Source organism: Lampetra planeri, chromosome 8, assembly GCF_965212315.1.
Source record: "Lampetra planeri chromosome 8, kcLamPlan1.2.h2, whole genome shotgun sequence".
NCBI classification, from domain to species: Eukaryota; Metazoa; Chordata; class Hyperoartia; order Petromyzontiformes; family Petromyzontidae; genus Lampetra; species Lampetra planeri.
In genome coordinates, this window is record NC_136114.1 from 10,459,309 (window position 1) to 10,483,980 (window position 24,672).

The following is a 24,672-nucleotide window of genomic DNA, read 5'->3' on the forward strand; positions in this document are numbered from 1 at the left end:
ATATTTCATGACTGATTTTAACATCAACATACTGCTACACAATATTACAATTCATATTCTAAGAACGTTACTTGTGTCAGACTCATCTGTATGGCTTCGTCACTAGAATATAAATTTTAGATGACATCCGAGTTTCCCTTTTTTTATTATACCCGATCAAGCTACCATTCATTTGCACGAATATATGGCACCATAATCATTATGTATATTCAGCAGTGTTTCGATGACAGCGTTCATTGTAATAAATACTTTAAAAATATGCAACCTATCGCAGTTTATTAAAAAAATATGAGCTGCTGATATTTTCTTGGCTCCAATTATTAAATATGACGCGATTATTTTTTTCTCTTTCTGTGAAATGGAAATATTCCATGAAAATAATCTTCTCTCATCAAGCTGCTAGGTAAGAAAATTCTAAAGTCTAACGGAAGCACAGTTATATCAATGGTAAGTACACTTAAATTAAAATCCGCTTTCAAGTGCACCACTAGATTGTATATCCATTGTGTGGTATCATTTGCGACAACGTAAAGGCATCAAAACGCCACCGCAAATTCATGTATGTGTATACATGCTGCAGAGTGGGCACTTAGCCGACTCTGAAAAAGGAAAACAAACTGAGACTTTGTGAATAATCAACTAATTCACAGCTCCTTTTGGCAATTGTCATCTGCTAATAAGTGTAATAAAAAGCAAATTGGAAAATATACCAATGTAAATGGATGATAATGTGGCAATTTAGCTTTCTGATTAATGGCTCAATAAAATACATTTTATTACAGTTGTCAATGACCAGAATCACATACGGCCATTAACGTGTAACCTACACGTATATTTCAACCACAAAGTAGTACAAATCAACAAAATGTGGTATGCAGTGGCCGAGCGTGAATACAGTTCCTGAAGGTGAGTGAATGTATATCTACAGTATTCTTAGTTTTTTTCGGTAAAGTCACGTAGGTAAAACATCAAAATTATCAAAAATAAAATAAAATAAAAAATCACGACGTTTCGGAGGCAACACAAGTCTCCGTCATCAGGTGGGACCGTCACAGCCGGATTAGCTGCATCACACTTTAAACGTGGGTTTACTTGATGCAGCTAATCCGGCTGTGACGGTCCCACCTGATGACGGAAACTTGTGTTGCCTCCGAAACGTCGTGATTTTTATTTTTATTTTTGATAATTTTGATGTTTTACCTACGTGACTTTACCGAAAAAACCTAAGAATATGAATCCTTGCAGTCACGAAAGCTTCAAATCTAGAATTATATCTACAGTTTTGCATCCAATGCTAAAGAAAATCAAGACATCCACTGCAAATGAAAATTCGTAGTTTCCTGCTGCTGTGCAATTATCCACAGACACTGAATAGGATTAATTTAGCGTCTGTCTGCAACGAGTGCTAATTTGTGAATAATGGAAGGAATTGCACATTGGCCCAACCCAGAAAATAGTGGGCAGAGATAAAGGGGAGATTTTACTATGCGAAAATTATATCTTGGTACAGAATGTCGAAGCCCGTGTGTGTGACATGTGCCACATGAGAGTTAATTGGCATCAAAATAAAGCTTTGAATTAACGATCACATCTAGGAAAGGTTTCTATTTTCTTAATGTAAACATAGTTAACTTTTGATTATCCAAGGGTGTATAATCCAGGTCGTGCATTAACCATGCTTGCATGAAAACACACGTCTCTTTGAAAGCAGGTTTAATCACGAGTTGGCCCTTATTCTTCAAGGGTTGGCAACTGTGCGCGCAAGTGACCATACACATGATCGCCAGTAAACCGATTACCTTAAAAACATTTTTTAGATCTTCACTACACTTTCTACGGAGGTAAGCAATGTTTTTTTGTGTGGTAATTTACATGTGATTGTATTATCTGTGTTTTTTTTTATGCATGCCACTCCCCTTGCTCCCCCTACCTCCCCCCAATTACCCCAAATGATCTATAGTTCACTGTATCTGTATGACAGGACAATAATAATATACTTTTGCTCCAAGATGAACAAATCACAATTAATTCCACATGTATTTCCCTTGTTTTACGTGTCAAACACATCTAATTAAGAAGATGCATCAAAGATATTCATGTAATGCAAAACAAAATTCGACAGGTGAAAGCTATTTAAGGATTCAGGCTACAGTGCTCCTGTAAAGCCAAATTTTTTCCAGCTTCGCCAAGAAAATTGTGTTTAATTCAGAAAATGGTAAAGCGTTACAATAATTAGATTCATGTATTTTGCGATGGAAATAAGCAACCTGTTCTGTACGTATGCATGTAGAACTTCTTTCACACTGCACGTAGTCAACTGTGCTATTTGGAGGTGCGGCCCCAAATGGTTAATGGTTGGCTTGCTAATTGTTTTTTTACCCTTCTATCTGGCAACAAAACTGACACCTTTTTACAAGGAGTCATGTTTGCATAGACCGCAATACCTGCAGTCATAATACAAACAAAAGACATAACTGATAATGTGCATGTTATGTCTTTTGTTTGTATTATGACTGCAGGTATTGCGGTCTATGCAAACATGACTCCTTGTAAAAAGGTGTCAGTTTTGTTGCCAGATAGAAGGGTAAAAAACCAATTATCATATTTTTACTGGCAAATGAGGTTCCCATAGGGTTGGCTTGCTGTTCAAGATACCCTCGTCAAAAAGTCTCGGTGCCGCATTGTGAGTCGGCTGTCGGTTCACCTGGAAACCCATCGACTAATGTCTACAGTACTTCAGTTTCAATTCACGTGATAATCCTAGTACTCTTTGAAGCCACATTTTGCACCGTGTGGAAACTCACATCTGGTATTCAATGCATCATCCTACTAAAGATGCTAAAATAACAAAACTGAAAAACATAGCTACACATTTATATTTATATCAGATTTTAGTCGTAATGTTGCAGGTCAAGGTATTCCCAAAGTTAATCAAGATAAATAATTGCTCATTATCACAAAGTTGATTGTTATTTATGAGCACAATTATTAGGCTGAGTTGTCAGTTTAGCAGCAAATCAGATTTCACCCCCTCACAGTGAATTTTTTTGAGAAAACATACCATAAAATAATATCAACGACACGCATCGCCACAAAATAACGGTAACAAATACTTGTGTGCAAACGGTTTAATTCATTAAAAAATAAACATGATAAAGTGACAATTAAGCAATCCTATTGTCAATGTCAAACGTTATATTTTCAATGTCATGGTACCTTTGTAAAATACATTTTAAATGGTTGCTATTAAAATAAATTTTTCTTAAATGAATGTTTTATTAATTAAAAATGAACATTTTCTAATTAAACCCAGAATTACTTCAATACGTTTTTCCTTCCACATTTATCTCAATACATATTTATAAAATAGACGAAATTTTATATATATGTACAATAAATAGAACTTGTTATCCAAACATTAACTAAATGAAATGTCATACGTTAAAATACCCATGAAAGTGAATTTTATATATACATATGTGCTGAACACTTTCAATTAAATAGTTAAAAATGGACTTCATAAGTTACTTAATTGTTTAGAGTTGAATTGCCACAAAGTTCTGCGTTTTTCAGTGGATGCATCTCTAAAAAAGAGGTTCATGGCTCATCGGATTCCTCCAGTATAAATAAATATTCTGATTCTGAGAAATATCCAAGCTTATTTGTCTCAAGGAGGCTCCCCCGTGGAGTGGCGGATGCACTGAATGTGTGTGAAGGGAGACCACGTGCTTACCAGTCTCCACATCCTGGGCAAAGAAGTGCAAGTCATCGTTGATCTCTGTGATGACCACTTGCTTGTAGACGGTTTTACGCTCCGTCTCTTCTACGAGCGGCACGGTTGTCCCTTCCTCTGGCTGTTCCGTATAGTCGGCCCAGATCTGTTCAGTGAGAAGGTTGTCAGTGGATCACACTAACAGGGCTCACGGCGAGTATTTCGACAACACATTTTAACAATTTCAAAATATGCATGTTTTTTTTTTTACTACGTGCAGATTATTACTGTAGATAGTGAAACAGGCAGATACATTGTGATAGTTACGCAGTTTAAATTTCTCCTATGTAGATACATTATCTCCCATTATGTGTAAATGTAATTGATCTCACTTGTACTCCATTATGTGACTACAAAACTCTTTTCTCTATTCCCTCTCCATGCTGGCAATTCACCACTATCTAGATTCACTGCTTCTTGTGCCTTTCAGATTTTATAACGCAACTAAGCAATGCCCGTGCATTTGCACGGGATACATGGCAAGGGTGGCGTATAGTGGTGGGGGGGGAGGCTCCCGGCTAAACGCCGTGGGATGCCTGCCTGCTTGCCAGCCAGCAAAACTTTTTTTATAATAACATAGTATGACACTAAAACCATTTGATTGTCAGTGTGGTGTGATGTCTGGGATTTACACGTACGTGCATACGGATGATAATGTGTAATGTGAGGATATATCAGGCTCAATGACGTATCACAACTTGTCATGATGATTGGCTCTGCCGGTCCTGGTTTATAGCCAATAGGGGGAAGCCTAGGTGCGTGGCCCTGACGTAATGGAAAGGTGACAGCTGGAACTAGGGGATTGGTTCTGCTGGCTTTGGCCACAGCCAATGGGGAGATGAGTCAGGGGCGTGGTCCCGGCAGCTTACGAGGGGGCCTAGAATATTCCATGGAGGCTAGCCAGGATTGGGGGAAACGTACCACGTGACCCGGGTATTAAATAGGGGTGGAGACGAACGACACATGGTCAGAACGGGAACGAACAGAGGAAAGGGGCCACGTGGGAGCGGGGCTCCGGGTTGCCATGTGGCAGTGTGTCTCTCTCGCTATCTGTCCCTCTCACGCTGCCTGTCAGCAGCGTGAAGGAAAAGCTGTATACAAGTTGAATGAAAGACGGATTCCAGAAGTCGTCTCAACGAGCTTTATTACAAATGTAAGGGGCTTCAAATCATTTTAAACTATTGTCATTGTAGTGCGTATTTAATGTGGCGCTGCACTCTGATGTTGTAGGAGAAACATTTATTAAAAAGTCTATTTAATTAAGTAGAACGCGTTGTCTATATTTATTTAAAGTTGCGCATTTTGATGTAACGTCACATTTCTCAAACCCCCCCCCCTCATCACACATCGTCACAAATGTCTGACCTCCCCCCCCAGGTGCGATACGTCATTTATGGACGGCCCCTAACATTGATTTCCTTGTTTACATTTACCAGACCTACCCCTGTGCATGAATTCTCGAATTATGCTAGCAATTTCGCTCACGTATATTAAAGAAGATGTGTGGCTCACGACAACAATATTACATTATTGTCCAGCACAGAATAACATGAAATTATATTAAGTGGCTGTAGAATTGCTTGCGTGAATGTTGTATACTTTAACTATAGATATTTTTTTCATACATCCCCTCCCGTTTTCTTTCCCACAATGAATCAATATGAAAGCTTCCGGTGACTCATTACCTCAATGCATGCAAACGCCTAGAGGATAAAAAAAAAACTCGCCAGCCGCTTTTGAAGTGTCCCCATCGCGTAAGCTGGCGATTTGGTGGCATGTGCTACAAATACCGAGGTGCGTTTTCCACTGAGGATGCAAAACGAAATGAGACACCTCTCTTTCCAACAAGCCCGATCTATACAACGGCCCACACACGATAGCCCCGTGGTTGCCACAGCAGGTGCGGGTCCCCTACACATTTGCTATACATGGGTTTGTTACACCGCGGTCTCATCTGCAGCTGCCAAGTACAAGACGGGAAACATCTTGCGTCCAAGGCAGATGGCATTATGTGTACGGTAATTGTGAAGGCGAGATGTGCCAAATTAGCTTCACACACAATTCCAAGAGCTAATTATTTTTTTTGCCATAATTGTACGAAAAAAGCTAAATGAAAAACTTCAACAGAATGCCACTAAATTAGTAGTCCAGGGTAAATTTCTTTCCCAATTAAATTGTACTTCTGTCTCATAATAAGGAACGCTTAGAAGCTCAAAACATCATCCAATTCAAATGGGATATTTTAAGTCTTCGTGCAAAATATGCTCTTAATTGTAGCAGCTACTCATCAAATGTATAAGGAAGCTGACACCAGGCTCCCAATCAGTCTAACTCATGAGTTCAAGTTGATTTTATATAACCAGGTGAGAACCCAAAGAAACCAGGATAGTCTCACATTTGCAATAGTGACCCTGGGCATTAGGCTGTCAGTACAAGGCAATGATTGTTATGCATGATCCAAATAGAGCAATTTGCAGGTAATTTTAAAATATGAAAAAATTTGGACCCCGATGTCAGCATACGACGGCTTACTCTTGCGAATGGCGCCTTTAACGTCCACTGTAAAGCAGACAAGCGTGTACTATTATGGTTAATACACCCGCTGTAACAATCGGGGCAGGCAGCAAATGGATTCCAACCGCGGACCTCTACTGCAAGAGGGGAGCATGCTGCCTACGAGGCCACGTCACCCACCCAGGGATAATAGTTACCAATTTCTCAGAAGGTACGGTACACATCATGGTGAGGTCTATAAGCAGAAGCAAACCAAGGTAGAAATATTCTTATCAACATGGGATTTTAGAGTGGTGAAAACGGTAAAAGTTGCATGAACATGTTTGTACATGTTTTCCTCAAAGTACAAAACATTTTCTTTCAAAATAATGCACGTGTCAAATCTTCCGCCCCCCCCCACCTCCCTCCCCCCCAAATTAAAATCTGGGTTTGGAATGCCCAAAATATAGCATCCCCTGCAAGAGACATTAACTGTACAAAGCAGAACAGCGAAAATATAAAAAAAAATTGTTCAAAAGTAAATCCATCAATAAATATTTTGCAACCTATGTAAATGGATTTGCTTAAACAGTTAAAACAAAACACATGTTTATACATAACATGGCACAATTATTCTTGGTACAGTATAACATACTGAACATATTCAGACATGTTAAATGACTGAGAAAAAATTGCATGCAATTGCACTGTATATCATATAAAAAAAACACATTCTCAGCTGATGATTCACATTAAGCTATATTGTGAGTTATATTTTGTACTATTGTATCATGAGCACAGAAAGATGTGAAAATGCCCATGTTTATAACAATCCTGTCTGTATATGTGCAGTAAAGTTTCTGGCAACTCGAAAAAAATGGTGAATTGTAATGTCGGTAATGTGCTTCCTCAACCTAAAATTGGCATCAAATTCCATCTCGTCTTTTTTTTCTAGTGCTGTTGTATATATGTCAGTGCAAGAGCAACCTCTTAACAGTAGCATTAAATAACCGACGCTGTAATGCATGTGCCTCCTGCAAACAAATTTACTGCTATTGCCATCGAAAGCGGTCGTTTTTTTTACTTACACATGCTTTATTTAAAGCTAGGACAGCCATACACTAAAAACAGCTACATTTAAAAATCCTTTCACGAACGTCTAGCTGTTGCGCCTGATTTTATAATTGTATTCCAGTGTGGCATCTGTTATATAAGAGTCATCTTAGAATAGATACTTGCAAAACGTATGCTGAATGTCTCTCGTCACAGCATCGTTTTACCCTCCCCAAGATATCGCCCCTGTTGCCAAGCTCCGTTCTTGGTCTTGTTTTTTCTCTTGATGCCAACTTAATCATGTGGCCAGATGGGTATTCTATACATCTCAAAACGAAAAATTACGTAACATCATATTGTTTCATGTAATTTTGAGTGGAATACAGGTCCCACAGTATGTGATATGAGAACAGCAGTGGTTAAATGAAAGGTTCTATGTCCTGTTATGTTAAATGATCAACACTTTTCCATTTACTATCCGCAGGCCCCTCCACGCAGAATACCACACGGACCTAAATGTGCATACAACCACCCAGAAATGTTTAATATTTAGATATCAATTGATTTCATTTTTTTTGAAGTACGTGCTCAACACCAAACTGGCAACATGCTTAAAGCGATCCATTTTCTGAGAAGAGTTGAGCACGCGTGTGGCTATTAGCCCAAATGGACTCAAAAAGGTGCAACTTTTAATGAGCCAAAACAAATGACTGGCAAAAGTTAAATGAAAACAAAAATGCAAATGAACCCAATTTTCAGTTTGCCTGATTTACAGTTTGGTGAATTCAGAACTCAAACAGATGTATTTTTTTGCCCATGCGCTTTTTTTCCAGCCCCTTACCAACTCCTCTAATGGTTATTCAAATGCAGATAAAAAAAAACACGTAGATTATATTTTAAATATCATGGGGCTAACAGCCACGAGTGTTGTTTCATCTACCATTACGTCGAGATGTCTTGGTGAGCTGCCAACAAGGTGGCATTTATCACCTGCATCTAAAAAAAAAGTCTCGGAAACTGTCAAGGGGACAATTTTGTCCTTCTTGTCTCAGCATTCACCCGGTCTGAAGGACGCTAAGTAAATCCAACAAAAAAAAGTGGAGGGCGCGCATTTACCTTCTCCTTTGCCTTCTTAGCAGCTTCCTCGGCGACCGTGAGATTTTTGAAATAGGAGCTGCGCTCGGCTGTGAAGTGCACCCGAGAGAGTGCGTGCTCAACCAGCGCCACTGACAAGTTGACTCCTTCCACCTGAAGCCAGCCGATGAAGTTTCCGGCCTTGTCCATCGTCTCCACTTCTACCTCCACCTGGGGCACATCGCAAAAGAAAAAAAGGGATGGCAGAGTTATGTTTGGTGAAGTTTTTGGACGCGCGTTGACGCGTCGTGCGCAGTGTTCCGAATGAGTAAGGTACTTTTGTTTTAGGCAAGGCTTTGCCCCCCCCCCCGCCTTTACTAAGCTGTGCTTATCAACACGGTGAAGTATGGTCAAACAACCGCCGTGACCGACACAACGCAAGGAGGTTGCAATGGGAGGAAAATGTACATACATTTTTATGGTATTATATACATTGATGAACGTATAATATACAAAAAGGTATTATAATTGTATATTATATTAAATAAGCATGAATATTACGTTATTGGTGTTATATAATTGGCCCATTTATAATCAATAAAAGTAAAAGTGTTTTGCAGTGTTGTGCCCAATAAAGTGACATAATATATCAACCTGTACATTGTATTGCACCTGCGAGGTGTTCTCTGAAGACTCTTCTTATGGACATATATTTTGTCGAGGTGATACTTGAGGCAAATTTGGAATGTCCCATATGCTGTGTGCCAAGGAATTATATGGGATTTATAACACTGGCAATCAACGTAACGTGCACACGCACAACACGACGTTGAATAATTTAAAAAATAATCTTCTCTCTGATAAGTGTGTAAATATGCAATTATAATATAAAATGGATAACAGCTGCAGTTGTTACTTTATCATTTATTAAAATATAATAGTTTTAACATAAAACATGCAAAAGGGTATTTTGAAAGTGCAACTGAGACAGATCCATGGAAATTGCATCCTCAAACCAAATTAATACCCTAATCTCGTAATTTGTGAAAACATTTTAAGCAAACTGGCTGTGATCTTGTGAAGAAACTTTCAGAGAGCCCCATTGCACATCGCCTTTGCTCATGAATTAGCTTTACGATTGCCACTTTCCAATTTCGCTAAGCTTGTACTTCAATACATGGTCACTGACCCTTGAGACCTTTTGAAGATGACAAATTCCTTGATATAGTCTTCCATTTCAAAGTGTTTCCAACTCGTGTTGCCCCCCATCCCTCGCTAATTGTGTGGTTCAATCACGCCACCATTCCAGAAAATCCAATGCAATACCGTTTGGATCTTCCGTACGAAACACACAACTATTTACAATTTTTTTTCTTATTATTTATTCTACCAGGTGAGGCCCACTGAGCTATGTAGCTCTTTTTCAGAAGCGACCTGACCACACGTGATAGCCCAACGAAGTGATTTATCATGTGGAAATGTACAGCAGCCAAATACTCTGAACACATATTGATTCTAAATGTGGAGGGAAAAACCGGAAGACCCGGATAAAAATCCACGCGACCACAGGGAGAGAGACATGCAAACTCCAAATATACAGCAGGCGTCAGGGTCGGGATTAAACCCACGACCAGCATACCAGGCGACGGAGTTAACCACTCGCCACTGCATCGCCCCAAGAATGTCAGAGAGCTAAATACTGTGCATAGAAATTACACATGTTAAAACATGCTCTATTAGGATGGGCAAGGCCAATAGTAACAAAATTCGGAAGTGCTGAGCACTGTGGGTTATTCATTACTCGTGGGATGCAAACTGAGATTCAATGGCTCTTTCAACCACCACACATTCCCCTCTCTAACAGGACACACCTAGCCATCATATGATCGTGAAAGGGGGCATTCATTATGCATCAGACTTTTGTAAATGAAAGAGCGCATAAGCAGCAGAAAGGATGGGCAGAATAAGCAAAATTATTGAGGCAAGGGTAATTTTTTTCCTTCATGATTTAAATCTCATTCACATAGATTATGTCATAAGCTTTGAAATGACGCCTCATTTATTTGAAATTGGTGGAGTGGTTTAGGAGGAGTTCTAAAAAATAAATATAAAAATTAGCGGCTTATTTAGATGGTATAAAGACTATATAAGGAGACAGAGGTAAAAAATGATCCAGTACTGAGTTGCAGAAACCCTCCCGGGGATGAGTACCCATATTACATCTCAATAAGAGCTATAAGTCGAAAAATAACGTCCTGGTGCAATAACCAAGGAATTTATTTTTAAATAACGATGTTCCCAATTAGATCTACATTTCCATGCATAAAAATGAGGTCTTACGTTCATGAAATGACAACACAGGACTAACACGGGTAGACACACCATTAGATAACCTCAACTCATCATGTGCAAGTTCAAATCTTGGTCAACTCAAATCCTGTGACGAGTCAGCCCATCATCTCTCTGGGTTTGATAAAATTAGTAGTACCACTTTGTGGTTGTCCGATGGATAGATGTGCTACCGCCATATGAACGTGGAATGTCCACCACTCGTTCGGGGCTGCAAATGGGAGCAGCACGCACGACAATGCTCATTTGAGCAAGAAACAGATTTACTTTTTAATTTAAGACACGGGTAACTCTCTTGTGAAATGTAGGTTTAAACCAGTTGTATACATTCTTACCAACAAACTTTCTCCTGAAATTATACACATTATACTACATAATATCCTAGCCATCAAATTCCATACAATGTAAGGATTACGATAACAGTGTTGTAAAACATTTTTTTCATAGCTCTGAAAATAAATCTCATGTGGCTATCTCAATTGCCATGAGAGAATAAAAAAAGAAACAATCGTTGGAAAATCAGAACCATCTGTCATGCAAGATAATCCTCCCAAGCAATTATTTTTTTCTCCGAGTGACAACTCTGCCATTAGGCCGATTATCACAAGTACTGGACATTGCATTTGAAAGTTATGTGCTACTTAGAAATTTAATTTGAACATTGAGCATATGCCTGAGGATTAACGAACACTTGAGCTAACTGAGAAAACTAATATAGTCGAGAGGGTTTTTCTCACCAAAGTCTGCGAGATGTGGATTGCCAGATTTTCCTACTTTCTTCAAGAATAATCGGAGAGCTTTGAAATGTTTTATTTATATACCCAACAGCAACATATGCATGTCAAGCAATTAAGATTATAGCAATTTAACGACTATCCCAGACGAATAAACACAATTAACTATTATTTTGAAACGCAAAAAAACCTTACATTTAGATGCATTGTGAACCTCACCGTTGCATCTATAATGCAGTGCAAATGTTTTTTTTTACATGTTCAAAAGAAGGCATTGTTTGTGCTAATGTAAGCATTTCTGTTGACAAGCTCATCGTGCAGAGTGCCATGCTTACATTTCTAGCATTGTCAGGGAAACACAATGAGCGTTTAAATAGAATGAACCAAAGGGTAGGCACAGATTAAGTCTGTAAACGACTTTCATTCCACCATGAAAAAGACCCAACCAACCTCAACGTTTCGAATTGCTCCCCAACAACATTGGTGTAAATATGGGAACCTGCAAAAAGGTGAGCCACATCCAATGTGAGATATATATTTCTTACGGTCTATTTATTTCACAGGGCAAAGCTGTCAAAAGGCGTTTGATTGGCCGCTCAAGGGAGCTCCTGGGTTCTCGAAAGCATCTTCATGGTGCTCAAAACCTGCCCAGGAACCTGAGGCACATTTTCAAGACCTCAGCTAATTGACTTGAGTCAGCGGTAACAAAATAACAGAGCCATTTGAAAAACAAAAATTATAGCTTTAAGATGTTTTTTTCTTTTCTTCGTCAACACTAACCATGTATCAAAAAAAAACACACAAATTGAATGTCACATTTGCTGCATCAACCACATGTCACGGTGCGCGCCATTAACCCATATACCCGAGCGGTATTGGTTCACCCCTTCCTCCAGAGAGAGAGAGAAAGAAAGAAGTTGCACCTGCAAACGTCCACGGATTAACTTTGTAAGCGGAACGAACAGACTTTTATAGGGGTGCTTGACAAGCTGGCCGTGGTGTAGACCTGAGTTGGTTTGGCCATCTGCCAGACAGGGGTCTCTGAGTTGCTTCATGTAATGGCTGCAACACGTAAGCCAATCATTCTGATGGGAGGACACCGGCAGAAAATCTGCAACACTGGAGTAATTAATGTGGGAATAATCAGGGACCCCCAATATGATGGGCATTTATGGAAAATGACAATGACTTCAACCACTCACTGATCATCAAAACTAGACTAAACTGGGTTAGTGCATGGAAAACTTTGCATCATGTATATCTCAGGCCTATTTTATGCATAGTGCTTTCCTGCTGATAAATGTGTGTTCAAAAATGTAACGGGAAAAAATGCGTTACTTCTACGGATTTACCACTGCATTAGCATCACAAAGAGTTTAGTCCACATACTCAAAATATCTCTTGATTTTGCTCACTTTAATTTAACAGAATATCCTCAAAATCAAACCAAACACCACATGAAATTCACTGGCTGACTACTACTGTCCAAAAGACACAAGCACAATAATAAAATGTGGGGGTTTCAAACTCTTGGACTACATTACAATTCGAAGGCAGTGCTTTTTGTGAAATGTGAAAAATTCATAGAAGGATAGTATCCAGTGTGTGATGTCAGAGCAAAATGAACTGCTTTCCAGGAGCAATAAATCTTGGGCTACTTAAAAATTACATATACATAGTGAGTGTTCTCACTTTATTAATAGGCAAACTTATACAGTAGCAAGATATCAATAAGAATCAAGAATGTGATATTCAAGAATCTCTATTTACTAGTTTTCTTGACTTCGCAAAAGAAAAACACGCTATAACAGTTTCCATGTAATCCTTTTTCAGCCCTGTCCGTTCCAATCAACCAATTGCTCAGTTTATTGGAGCACTTCAAGATGGACCTATTCACATTCATACTGTTTTGATACTTTAAAACATGTCGTACTTTTATTTAAACCTTGACACATAATTGTAGCACAAAACAACTGAAATGAAAACCACTAACAGATGTAAAAGTGCAAGATGTCATGGGTGACAATTCACAAATCACCCCAGATGCCAAGAAGTAAGGCAAACTGCAACATCAACACCAAAAAGGTTGTTGCCAAATTGAATCGGCTATTTTCAATACCAAAAGTATTTTTTTTTAGATAATGTATTAAAATATTAATCAGACCACTCTCGTACAACAAAGCACATGATATACATACGAACATATCAAAGGTACAATTCTTGCCAATGCTCCTGCTATTCAGTGGATTTACAACAAAGCCCGCGACTGAAATACCGGAATGCGAAAGAGGTCAACATTCCCAAACCCACGGCGCTGCCCAAGGACCACCAACTGCGTCAAGCTTCCTCACCTCAATTTGCCACTCCAAAGCCTGGTTTCACTGGGAAAGGAATGACAAATTTGTAACAAGACCAGAAACGTGGCCGTATAGTAAGGCCTTTTTTTTGGTACTTTTTTTTTCCTCTCTCTCACACCTCCCTTAGAATTTCGAGTTGAAGCCAATTACAGAACACTCAACCACGCTCTAAATGTTAGGCTCCCCCAGCACGGGGTCGTCAGGCTTTGCTCTCATTAGTTTTCTAAATAGCACCAGTGCAGGGGAGGTGAATGGTAGAAATCAACGAGCACCATTGATTTAAAAATACTCGCATTAAACGAGGATTTTAAAACACCAAATTGACCGAGCAATCGAATACCACAATACGAGGGAAGATTATTGAAACAGTAGGCTATGGTTATTATTCTATTATTAGAATGAAAAACGTGTGTTTTTAAAAATCTATTTAAAGTGCAGTCTTAAAAAAACACAATGACCTGAGTGTATTTTTGTTATCAAAGTATATTGTATTTTTTTAAAGATGTACTGGCGTACTGAAGTTACAATGAGTTTAGGAACTAAAATAGATAATTTATTTGTAGAACTTTTGAAAATCCGACATTAGCAATGTGTTATCAATGTAATCCGACACCAAAGCTACATTCTGCTGTAATGAGAGTATGATGTCGTATACATCATTGTGAATTAAGCTATGAACATTGAAGGCTATATTTACAGAAACATAACAAAAACTTTTTCCGCATTGATGTATACAACGTCCTGTTAATATGTATTTAAATCACCTCATTCAGGAGATATGCATTGCATTGTGATTAAATAGATGCAAATCGAACGTTTAAGCTGCGACAGAACGCAGTAAACACAAACTGAGTATAAACCAGACTCACGTTAGAAATAATCCCAATGAGACGAAAAATTATCTGTTTTTCAATCTAATCATGACCAATAGTCATGTAAATGCATCAGACTGATGGGGTGGGAGGGCGGGGGGCATTGCTGCTGGCCCAGTACATAATAATAATGTATCTATATAAATAGACATTTTTATGGAGAATTATTTTTTTCAAAATTTTGTTTTCTTTTTGCTGACAATATTCGAGCATCCTCAAATAAGACAAACTAGTGAGCAAGACAAAGATTGCATCATTTTGCTAAGTTGTGTCTACGTCAGATCAGGACAATGCTTGTTTTTTGTCACTAAACCAAGCCATTTCTGATAGATGTATGTTGAACTTCGTTTGCACTGTACATAGCCAACCGTGATAATCGGAGGTGCGTGGTAAGAACAAAACACAAAGCAGTTCTAAAGAAATGAGTTTTCAATCTCGATTTAAAACTACATAGCTCCAGTGCCTTCCAAAAATCGGAAGGGGGAGCATTCCAGACGGTCGCATAAGCGCATCTGAAAGCACGCGATGCAGTGACCTTCTTTGTTCGATGACTAACCAAAAACTGCTACGGAGAGGATGACCCGAGTTCGCGTAACGTAACAACAGCACCGTCTGTAATGCACTCTCCCTGGATTCCACTTTGCTCATTCCAGCATTCCTCACAGGCAATGCCGAGTGCAAAAAGGAATCCTTGCCGCTGGCAAGAGAAAACCTGCCGAGTGTGCAAGGGACCTGCTCATTTCCATGACATCCTTTTTCACTGCAAGTGCTGGGTTGTCACTCTTTTCTAAACCAGTGTGGATGTACACAGTTTCTATCCGACCGTAAAATTATAGCGGTGTGTGTCACACAGTACAGTGCATTTTCAACAACCTCTTAATTAAATGTGTTTATGCTTTCATAGCCTATACCATCATACTCTCTACTACCACGAAAGTAAACATCAGTACGTACATATAAATATAAACACACAGAGTATATATAACAAAACATAATACCGCGATGGCATGCAGTGTAAAGCAGTAATATTCAAGTTATTATTTGGCCTTTTTTCCCCTAAATAGATTGGAAAGGATAGGCGACGATGAAAAACACAGTTCACTTTCTCAGTGAATGGGCCTTTTACTTCCTGATGACACAAGGCTCAAATGTCAACCGCGGACAAAAGGGAAAAGCTGGTGAACACGAGAAAATGTCATGATACGCACCAGACACACCGTCCTGGCAATGTCAGTTACCAAGAGAAAACATGTTAACAGATCTCAGGAGGGTAATCTCTGATCCTTGAGGTGGGGCTTCAAGTCAGAGGTGAGGAAATTCAAGTTACTGAGCAATTAACTTACCTGTATTACAGATTGAACTGCCCATCTTAAAGAAAGCTTAATTTCATCTTTTCACACCATCCAATTGCAATTTCAGGAAATATCTCTTGGTCTTGCCATTTGGAGAATACGACCATGACTATTTTGAGACGGCTTAAAATGATACTTGGGACTTTTAATGTCTCGTAGGTTTTCAGTGTCATCTAAATCAGAAAATATGCAATACTTTTCAATGTGAAATTTTCAAGGACATTCCATGTTCTTCAAAGAGTGAAAGTCAAATGTTGAACTCAAAACCGTTTTGTTCAGATTATACATTTTAACAGTGGGTATGTCTACAACACGTTCATTGCCCTAGCTAATAATGTGTATTGACTAGCAATTGCCAAGAGTAGGGTTGAAAATGTCCTACAGCCTAATGAGAAGCTGTCGTGCAGCATTAACCCAACTTGTGATCCAATAGCTCCAGGAGAACTGCTGCCACCACATTTTTACGTCCTTGTTCATGGAGACAATATCAGGTGTGATGTCTCGCCGTTTTAGGCTATCACCATTTAATTCCTTGTCCACAGAACTAGCTATTGGAGGACATTTTGTGGAACAAACAAGTGTTCAACGCTTTGTCCCTTTTGTTCATTCATTGACATTTCTTCCTGAAATCTACAAAAAAAGTTAAGCCTACCGCAGTTGCAACAGTAGGAATGCAATTGAAACATGATGGAACAAACAAATAATTCAAAGCTGTTGCAAAGCAAGAAAAAGCACTTTGGTTACGAGTACAAATTATGAATAAAACATGACAAAGCATGGTAGAAATATATTTGCAGTTAAATTGGGGCAGCGCAAAATGATGTTGTTGATTTGAAAAAATTAAGACAACACGTTTCAGCCGAGAGTTTGTACTGAACATCATAATAGTATAATTCACAAACTTTGCAATTAACACTTGCAAATAAAATGTATATTCTGTCCTGAGCAATGCTTTATTTAACTTTAAGGGCTTTACTGTATAAAAAAAATAGAGCGTAGCAATATTTATTTGGTTAAAAACATTTATAAGTAAAGGTTGTGAATCTTACATTCGTTTCCAAACTGACATAACCTATGGACGAATTTCATTGGGAAGAAAAGTATAATGATTTATAACACATTTTGCCAAATGCTTAATCAATAAACAAAAGTCATCAAAAACAGAAATTATTTTACTAAATTTATTTGAAACTATTCATTGACAGTATTCCATAAAATTAATATTTATTCTATCCATGTAAGTAGCAGATGTGGCAATATAAAATTTTGTGGTAAACGTTAATCACGTAGCAATATTGCTCTTCGCTGGCTTGTGCTGGATGACAAATTGCCGAGGCTGGGTATCTGATTCACAGTTTTGCATGATTATATGCAAAGCACCACTGTTAGAGGGCCCAGTTATTGAATATGCACTGTGAAAAAATGTAAGAATATTATATTTATTATTTATGATATTCAGGAAACTGCATAGTGTATTTATGGAACTCTATTAGTCGAAAAGATGTACAAATGCACAGATTTTGTTGATTTCTGCGCACTGAAAACAAGGCTGATTTATAACCACGATGAAGTACACACCGTAACGTACCCTGCCCAACAGTGTCTTATATAAGTTAATGCCCGGAATACAATGCTGTTGCAATAAAAACATGTAACTGTTTTTTAATTGTTGCATTTAACAATCTGTCCACCCAGCAGCATAATTGAGTACATCGCAGTTAGTCGATCAACAGGTCTCATGGGGTGGGACAATGTGTCGGTACTCTCACCTCTTTAAAGACATCTGGCGAATAAGAAGAGTAGGCCAAATACTCCCAACAAGGGATCTCTAGAGTTCCCTCTGGCGGAGGCGGTGTAATACAAACAATGGCAGGATTGCACCCCTTGACGTTAAGAATGGTTACAAAGTACGTACATGATATTTAATAATCTACAACAAAAATACTGGTTCTAGAGAAACACAACCCCTCTGAACGACTAATCGCTAAACGACGGGCCTCGATAGAGCCCAATGTGTATTGTATAGTAGTGTATAGTGTAGTGTATAGTAGTGGTGTATAGTTGTGTAGAGTAGAACCCCTCTGAACGACCACCCTTGTTAAGGACTAATCGCTAAACGACGGGCCTCTATAGAGCCCAATGTGTATTGTATAGTAGTGTATAGAGTAGTGTATATTAGTGGTGTATAGTTGTGTAGAGAAGAACCCCTCTGAACGACCACCCCTGTTAAGGACTAATCGCTTCAGGACGGGCCTCCATGGAGCCAAATTGTTCGCTTACCAACCATTCCCCTGTTAACAATGGGCTGTTGGAGGTACAGAAAATACAAATGCATTTATTAACCATGTTTCTTTTTAATATTATGTGTTTATAATGTTGTTAGTACCGTTATGCATGAATATCCATTGTTTCATAATTACAAACATATTTTTTTGGGGTGAATAAGGGAAACTTTCGATGCTATCGGAACGAATTAAGCCTTGCACATGTATTTCCAATAACTCGTCAAGGACTAAATCACTTAACGACCGGTTTAGTGGAACCAATTACCGTCATTAAGAGGGGTTGTACTGTAATCCCATTGCATGATATCAGCATGTGTAAAGAAAATCAGGTAGAACCCACAAAATAAGTGACAACTGCAGGCTGTGCTACTCAGCAAACATGTACAAGCCTTCTGTTGTAAATTGAGGTATATTCCCTACTGGACATATGCCTCGTGCCTTTAATGGCTCAAGCATATGGAAAATGTGAGTATGCGCTACCAGTATGATACAGAAAAAGTGCAAATTACCCTATGTTCGATACATTTGATGGGATGGAGAGGAGGGCAAACATGTTCAAACTACCGTTAAGGAATAATTTATACCATATGATAAAATTCATCGGTACAATTGTAATCTGTGCTGTTTCCAAGATACAGATCATTGCATTTTCTTCCAAATATACACTTTGTGTAAAAAAAAAAAGTCATGTTCGGTAAGTAGATGTTTTTTATTGCGGGTCTATGTGATATGCAGCAGGGGGCAGTGTAGCAAAATACCACGTCGTGCTGTACCTTCTATGCTCCCATATCTTATGCTCACTGCCTTCACCAGCGTGGTAACGTATGGGAAAGGGGTGGGGGAGGAGGAGAGGCCCTCATCCAGCAGATTATTGACATGCACATGCAAATAAAAACGGTGAGAAACGATCAACGTCGACCGAAAAAAACCTCTATTACTGGGCAGCTCTTAAACCAACGTGCATTCTGGTCCAGGGGGGAGGGGGGGGGGCTGGGTGGGGGTTGTGGGCCTGGGTTGGGTGCGAGCACGCAACGCACGGCGCACGTCACTGGTGGGCTCCTGCGCACTGCAAAAGCTGCAAGGCTCAGCTCTCCCGTGGCTAGCGCCGACTATAAACAGCATCAATCTTGCTTGTGTCTCAATTTTAATTGCCGCATGTGCTCGCAAAGATATGCACACGCCTAATAGGACATTCCTAATTAGCCATTTCAGAAAAGGGGGGGGGGGGGCAAAACACATTTTGCAAATGACACGATGCCTGGGATCCACCGATTACTTTTAAAGATGCACTGTTTTCTTTTGTACACAAATCTTAGCAAGTGTTTTAAATAGCCCTTGCAGAATATCAAACGTGCATTGCTATATTAGGCATTACACCGTAATGCAGATGCATTCATAATGACGTTTTTAAAGCGTTACTATAAAACCAAGACATTTTTACATGCAGTTGCGACAAATAACAACACGTAAACAGTTAAGGAGTGAACAAGAGTCAAATATACTTCCAATATTTAGTTTCATCGTAATTTCAAAAGAATGTAAAACAATTTTTAACAGATCTTTTAAAATTTGCATGGATTAAAACTATTACTACATTGACATCACCCACCACATTACATGAGTAGCACCCTTTCCCCCACACCCCCTTAGCATCCCAGCCCACATCAACTGAAAATTATCATTTAGTTTTTTGTTCATCATCACCAAACAGCCATTCTCAATCCACTGCTGCATGAAGGGTCATACCGTTAATCCGTTGGAAAATCACGTGACGTGGTGTCAAGTGCAGGTACTCGCACCCCTTCCAAGATGTCTACTCAGGGTGGAAAAGTAGGCCAAATACCCTCTAGAGAAGCTATATAAACTCCCTCTCGAGGAGGCAATGTGTAATAGACCTTGACCCCTACGGTACATATGATGAAGGTTAGAGACCCACAAATGTAGTTATTTTACAAATAGCAAGTTAAATTTCGATTTAAAGCTTTCGTGACTGCAGGGATTCATCTTCTTGTTTTTTTCGGTAAAGTCACGTAGAAGGGAAGTAATAAAATAATAAAAATAAAACATAATAAAATGAAACAATTCTCACGACGTTTCGGCCACAACGCAAGCAGCCGTCCTCAGGTGAAGAATGAGACACTTCAAGCTAGGAACTTACATATAAGCTGGGTTGGGGGTGGTAGAAGAGCGCCTTAACAAAAAGAATGTGCATATCAAGATGAGTTTAGCATATACATGGGAAATGCGCAGGGGGCGGGGGGGCTTCAAAGTCATACCATGCCCACGCACTATGCAGGATCAAGAGCACCAAGGGGGGGTGCAGGGATTAGCATTAACAAAGGAAAGGAATGCCAATGATATGTAGCTGCAGTAACTAAACAACACCGTAGAAAACTAAGGTATAAACTACATACAAAGACTATAATATAAACTGCATAGCACCATCAGTATACTTACTATACTCTACAATAAGCTGAGTTACTAACGGCAAGTAATACATTACAATACTACGTCGTAAAAGTTATATAATATGCTTCCATCTAAACTTTATTCTCTTACATCAACCGAGCATATACCGTACTATATACTGCCATAGATAAACCCAACATTAAATTATATACTGTATTGCAATAAACCACATTTCAACATAACACTATGTATTATTCTACCTACCCTAATGTGTATCAAAATGGTTTATTACGTCCTTCCAATGATTGCTAAGCCAGAATCCATCTTCTCGATTAAAATTGTCTCTGTGTTTGTATATGTGGATCGCCTCATGAACGAATCTCTCATGATAGCCAGGTGGCTTGCAGAGAACCTCTGTCTTGGAGAAGTCAATGTCATGTGAGCCCACTGAGTTGTAACAGTGATCTGCCACGGCTGAGGTGTTTGTCCTACCGTGTTTCAGGTCAGCTTTATGTTCACGGATGCGGTCCGAGACATGTCGTTTGGTTTGTCCAATGTAACTGCTACCACAGAGGCAACTTAGTTTGTAGACACCAGGGTGCTGTATGTCTGGAACCACATCTTTTACAGACGGTACCAGATCACGGATTTTATGTACTGTGTTGAATCGGACCTGGATCTTGTGTTTAATCAGGATTTTGGAGATCTTTTTTGTGACCCCAGCAATGTAAGGTAAGGTGATGGTCTTGAAAGGCTCCTCAACAGGATCCTTCTTGATGGTTGGAGAGATGGCTTTGCGGATTGTGTAGTCGGAGTAACCATTAGCCTTAAGAGCTTGGCGTATGTGTTTGAGTTCACTGGAAATGTGTTCATGGTCGGATATGCATTGGGCTCTATGATATAGAGTCTTGATGAGGGAATTCTTCTGGGATGGATGGTGGTGGGAATCCGGTTTTAGATAAGCGTCCGTATGGGTGGATTTCCTGTAGACAGAGTGGCTCATTGAACCATCAGGTCTCCTTTTGATTAGGACATCCAAAAAGGGTAGCTTTCCATCTTTTTCGACTTCCATGGTGAATCTGATGGCTGGATATCTCCAGTTGTAGCTAACATCTTCATGGAGAAATTTGAGACGGACGCCATCCAGACTGCCACTCTACGCCCGACCTTATGGAAGAGGTACGTAGACGACACTTTTGTCATCTGGCCACATGGCTGGCCTGCTCTAGACCAATTTCTTGACCACATCAATTCCATACACCCAGCCATCAGATTCACCATGGAAGTCGAAAAAGATGGCAAGCTACCCTTTTTGGATGTCCTAATCAAAAGGAGACCTGATGGTCCAATGAGCCACTCTGTCTACAGGAAATCCACCCATACGGACGCTTATCTAAAACCGGATTCCCACCACCATCCATCCCAGAAGAATTCCCTCATCAAGACTCTATATCATAGAGCCCAATGCATATCCGACCATGAACACATTTCCAGTGAACTCAAACACATACGCCAAGCTCTTAAGGCTAATGGTTACTCCGACTACACAATCCGCAAAGCCATCTCTCCAACCATCAAGAAGGATCCTGTTGAGGAGCCTTTCAAGACCATCACCTTACCTTACATTGCTGGGGTCACAAAAAAGATCTCCAAAATCCTGATTAAACACAAGATCCAGGTCTGATTCAACACAGTACATAAAATCCGTGATCTGGTACCGTCTGTAAAAGATGTGGTTCCAGACATACAGCACCCTGGTGTCTACAAACTAAGTTGCCTCTGTGGTAGCAGTTACATTGGACAAACCAAACGACATGTCTCGGACCGCATCCGTGAACATAAAGCTGACCTGAAACACGGTAGGACAAACACCTCAGCCGTGGCAGATCACTGTTACAACTCAGTGGGCTCACATGACATTGACTTCTCCAAGACAGAGGTTCTCTGCAAGCCACCTGGCTATCATGAGAGATTCGTTCATGAGGCGATCCACATATACAAACACAGAGACAATTTTAATCGAGAAGATGGATTCTGGCTTAGCAATCATTGGAAGGACGTAATAAACCATTTTGATACACATTAGGGTAGGTAGAATAATACATAGTGTTATGTTGAAATGTGGTTTATTGCAATACAGTATATAATTTAATGTTGGGTTTATCTATGGCAGTATATAGTACGGTATATGCTCGGTTGATGTAAGAGAATAAAGTTTAGATGGAAGCATATTATATAACTTTTACGACGTAGTATTGTAATGTATTACTTGCCGTTAGTAACTCAGCTTATTGTAGAGTATAGTAAGTATACTGATGGTGCTATGCAGTTTATATTTTAGTCTTTGTATGTAGTTTATACCTTAGTTTTCTACGGTGTTGTTTAGTTACTGCAGCTACATATCATTGGCATTCCTTTCCTTTGTTAATGCTAATCCCTGCACCCCCCCTTGGTGCTCTTGATCCTGCATAGTGCGTGGGCATGGTATGACTTTGAAGCCCCCCCGCCCCCTGCGCATTTCCCATGTATATGCTAAACTCATCTTGATATGCACATTCTTTTTGTTAAGGCGCTTTTCTACCACCCCCAACCCAGCTTATATGTAAGTTCCTAGCTTGAAGTGTCTCATTCTTCACCTGAGGACGGCTGCTTGCGTTGTGGCCGAAACGTCGTGAGAATTGTTTCATTTTATTATGTTTTATTTTTATTATTTTATTACTTCCCTTCTACGTGACTTTACCGAAAAAAACCAAGAAGAGAAATAGCAAGTTCTTATTGTCTTTTAATTCGCATTATTAAAATTAAAGATCACATTTGCTTTGGACAACAAAAATAGAGAATGTGTACACACCTCTCATGCTTGTCAAACATGTTACAGCTTTTTAAAGATATTTTATTATTGTTTCCTGATTTTTCTGCGTTATTTTCGACGCAACCTTTGAAATCCAGACAACCAAAAATTAAGTGTATTTTATTCAACCCCAAAATTCGAGCTATCCCCTCAGTTAAAGCAACTGCAAATAATTGTATGTTATGATTAAAAACAAACGGATCAAATAAACATATAACCATCATCTTAGTACGCTTTACGATTTAGTTTTATACAATAAAGAAAAAGAAACAAACCACAAATAAATCTCAAAGCACATGGCAAATCAAACAATGCACTCAAAGCCTGCAGATTTTATTTCCGATTCCAGCAAGTCATTTGCTGTTGGGATCAACTACCAAAACCCTTTGATCTTCTAACCATCTCCAAATTGTGATTTTTAAAAGATGACACTTCAAGCTATGGATGTGGCTTTAAACATTAAATTACTCCATGTCCTCTATTGGCTCGGTATAGTGTTGATTCAGGATATTTGATGAGTTGCTCAGTTATACTTAGTTTTGAATGTTTTCTAGAAAATAAACGTAACGGCAAATTAATTGCAAAATTATATTTTCAAGAACTACATGGGCAATTGAAAGACAAATTAACAATTAAACACTGCTACCAAAAACAATCTTACAAGGCTACGGCCAATGCAATGAATGTTCAAAAAACAAGATTTGCACATATATGCATGAAACTAATTTACAGTCTAACCTAGTTTTTACCTGCATGTTGCATAAATGGAAAAAAACATTTTACGTGAGTACATTTCAAAAAACGAATAACAAAGAAATACAGCTCATGTAGTTAACATGGCCTTGCAATTGTTAAATTTAAATGACTAAATATAAACTAGGGGTGTTAAACAGTCCTGTTTATATGCATATCAAAATGTTGTGTGGCAAACAGAAAAAAAAGAACTATTTCCACAGTTCAAGTCCGTACACCATTCTGCGTCAAAACAGGAGCAGTGCTGCTTTTAGTTTTCACCATTAAATAAAAATTCCAAGCACATTCATTTCCAAGGATCAGCCATGTGGGCACAGA

The 24,672-nt window shown here is 39.0% G+C and overlaps 1 protein-coding gene across 1 annotated transcript in view; it reads right to left on the reverse strand.

The window, feature by feature from the left end:
* The window catches only part of SND1 (staphylococcal nuclease and tudor domain containing 1), a 220,360-nt gene that overhangs the window by 17,082 nt on the left and 178,606 nt on the right, over positions 1-24,672 (reverse strand). The window contains exons 17-18 of the mRNA XM_078596968.1: positions 8,435-8,623; positions 3,734-3,878 (exon numbers count right to left, since the gene is read on the reverse strand). Of these exons, the coding sequence (XP_078453094.1) occupies positions 3,734-3,878; positions 8,435-8,623 (334 nt within the window). The remainder of the gene's footprint in view (positions 1-3,733; positions 3,879-8,434; positions 8,624-24,672) is intronic.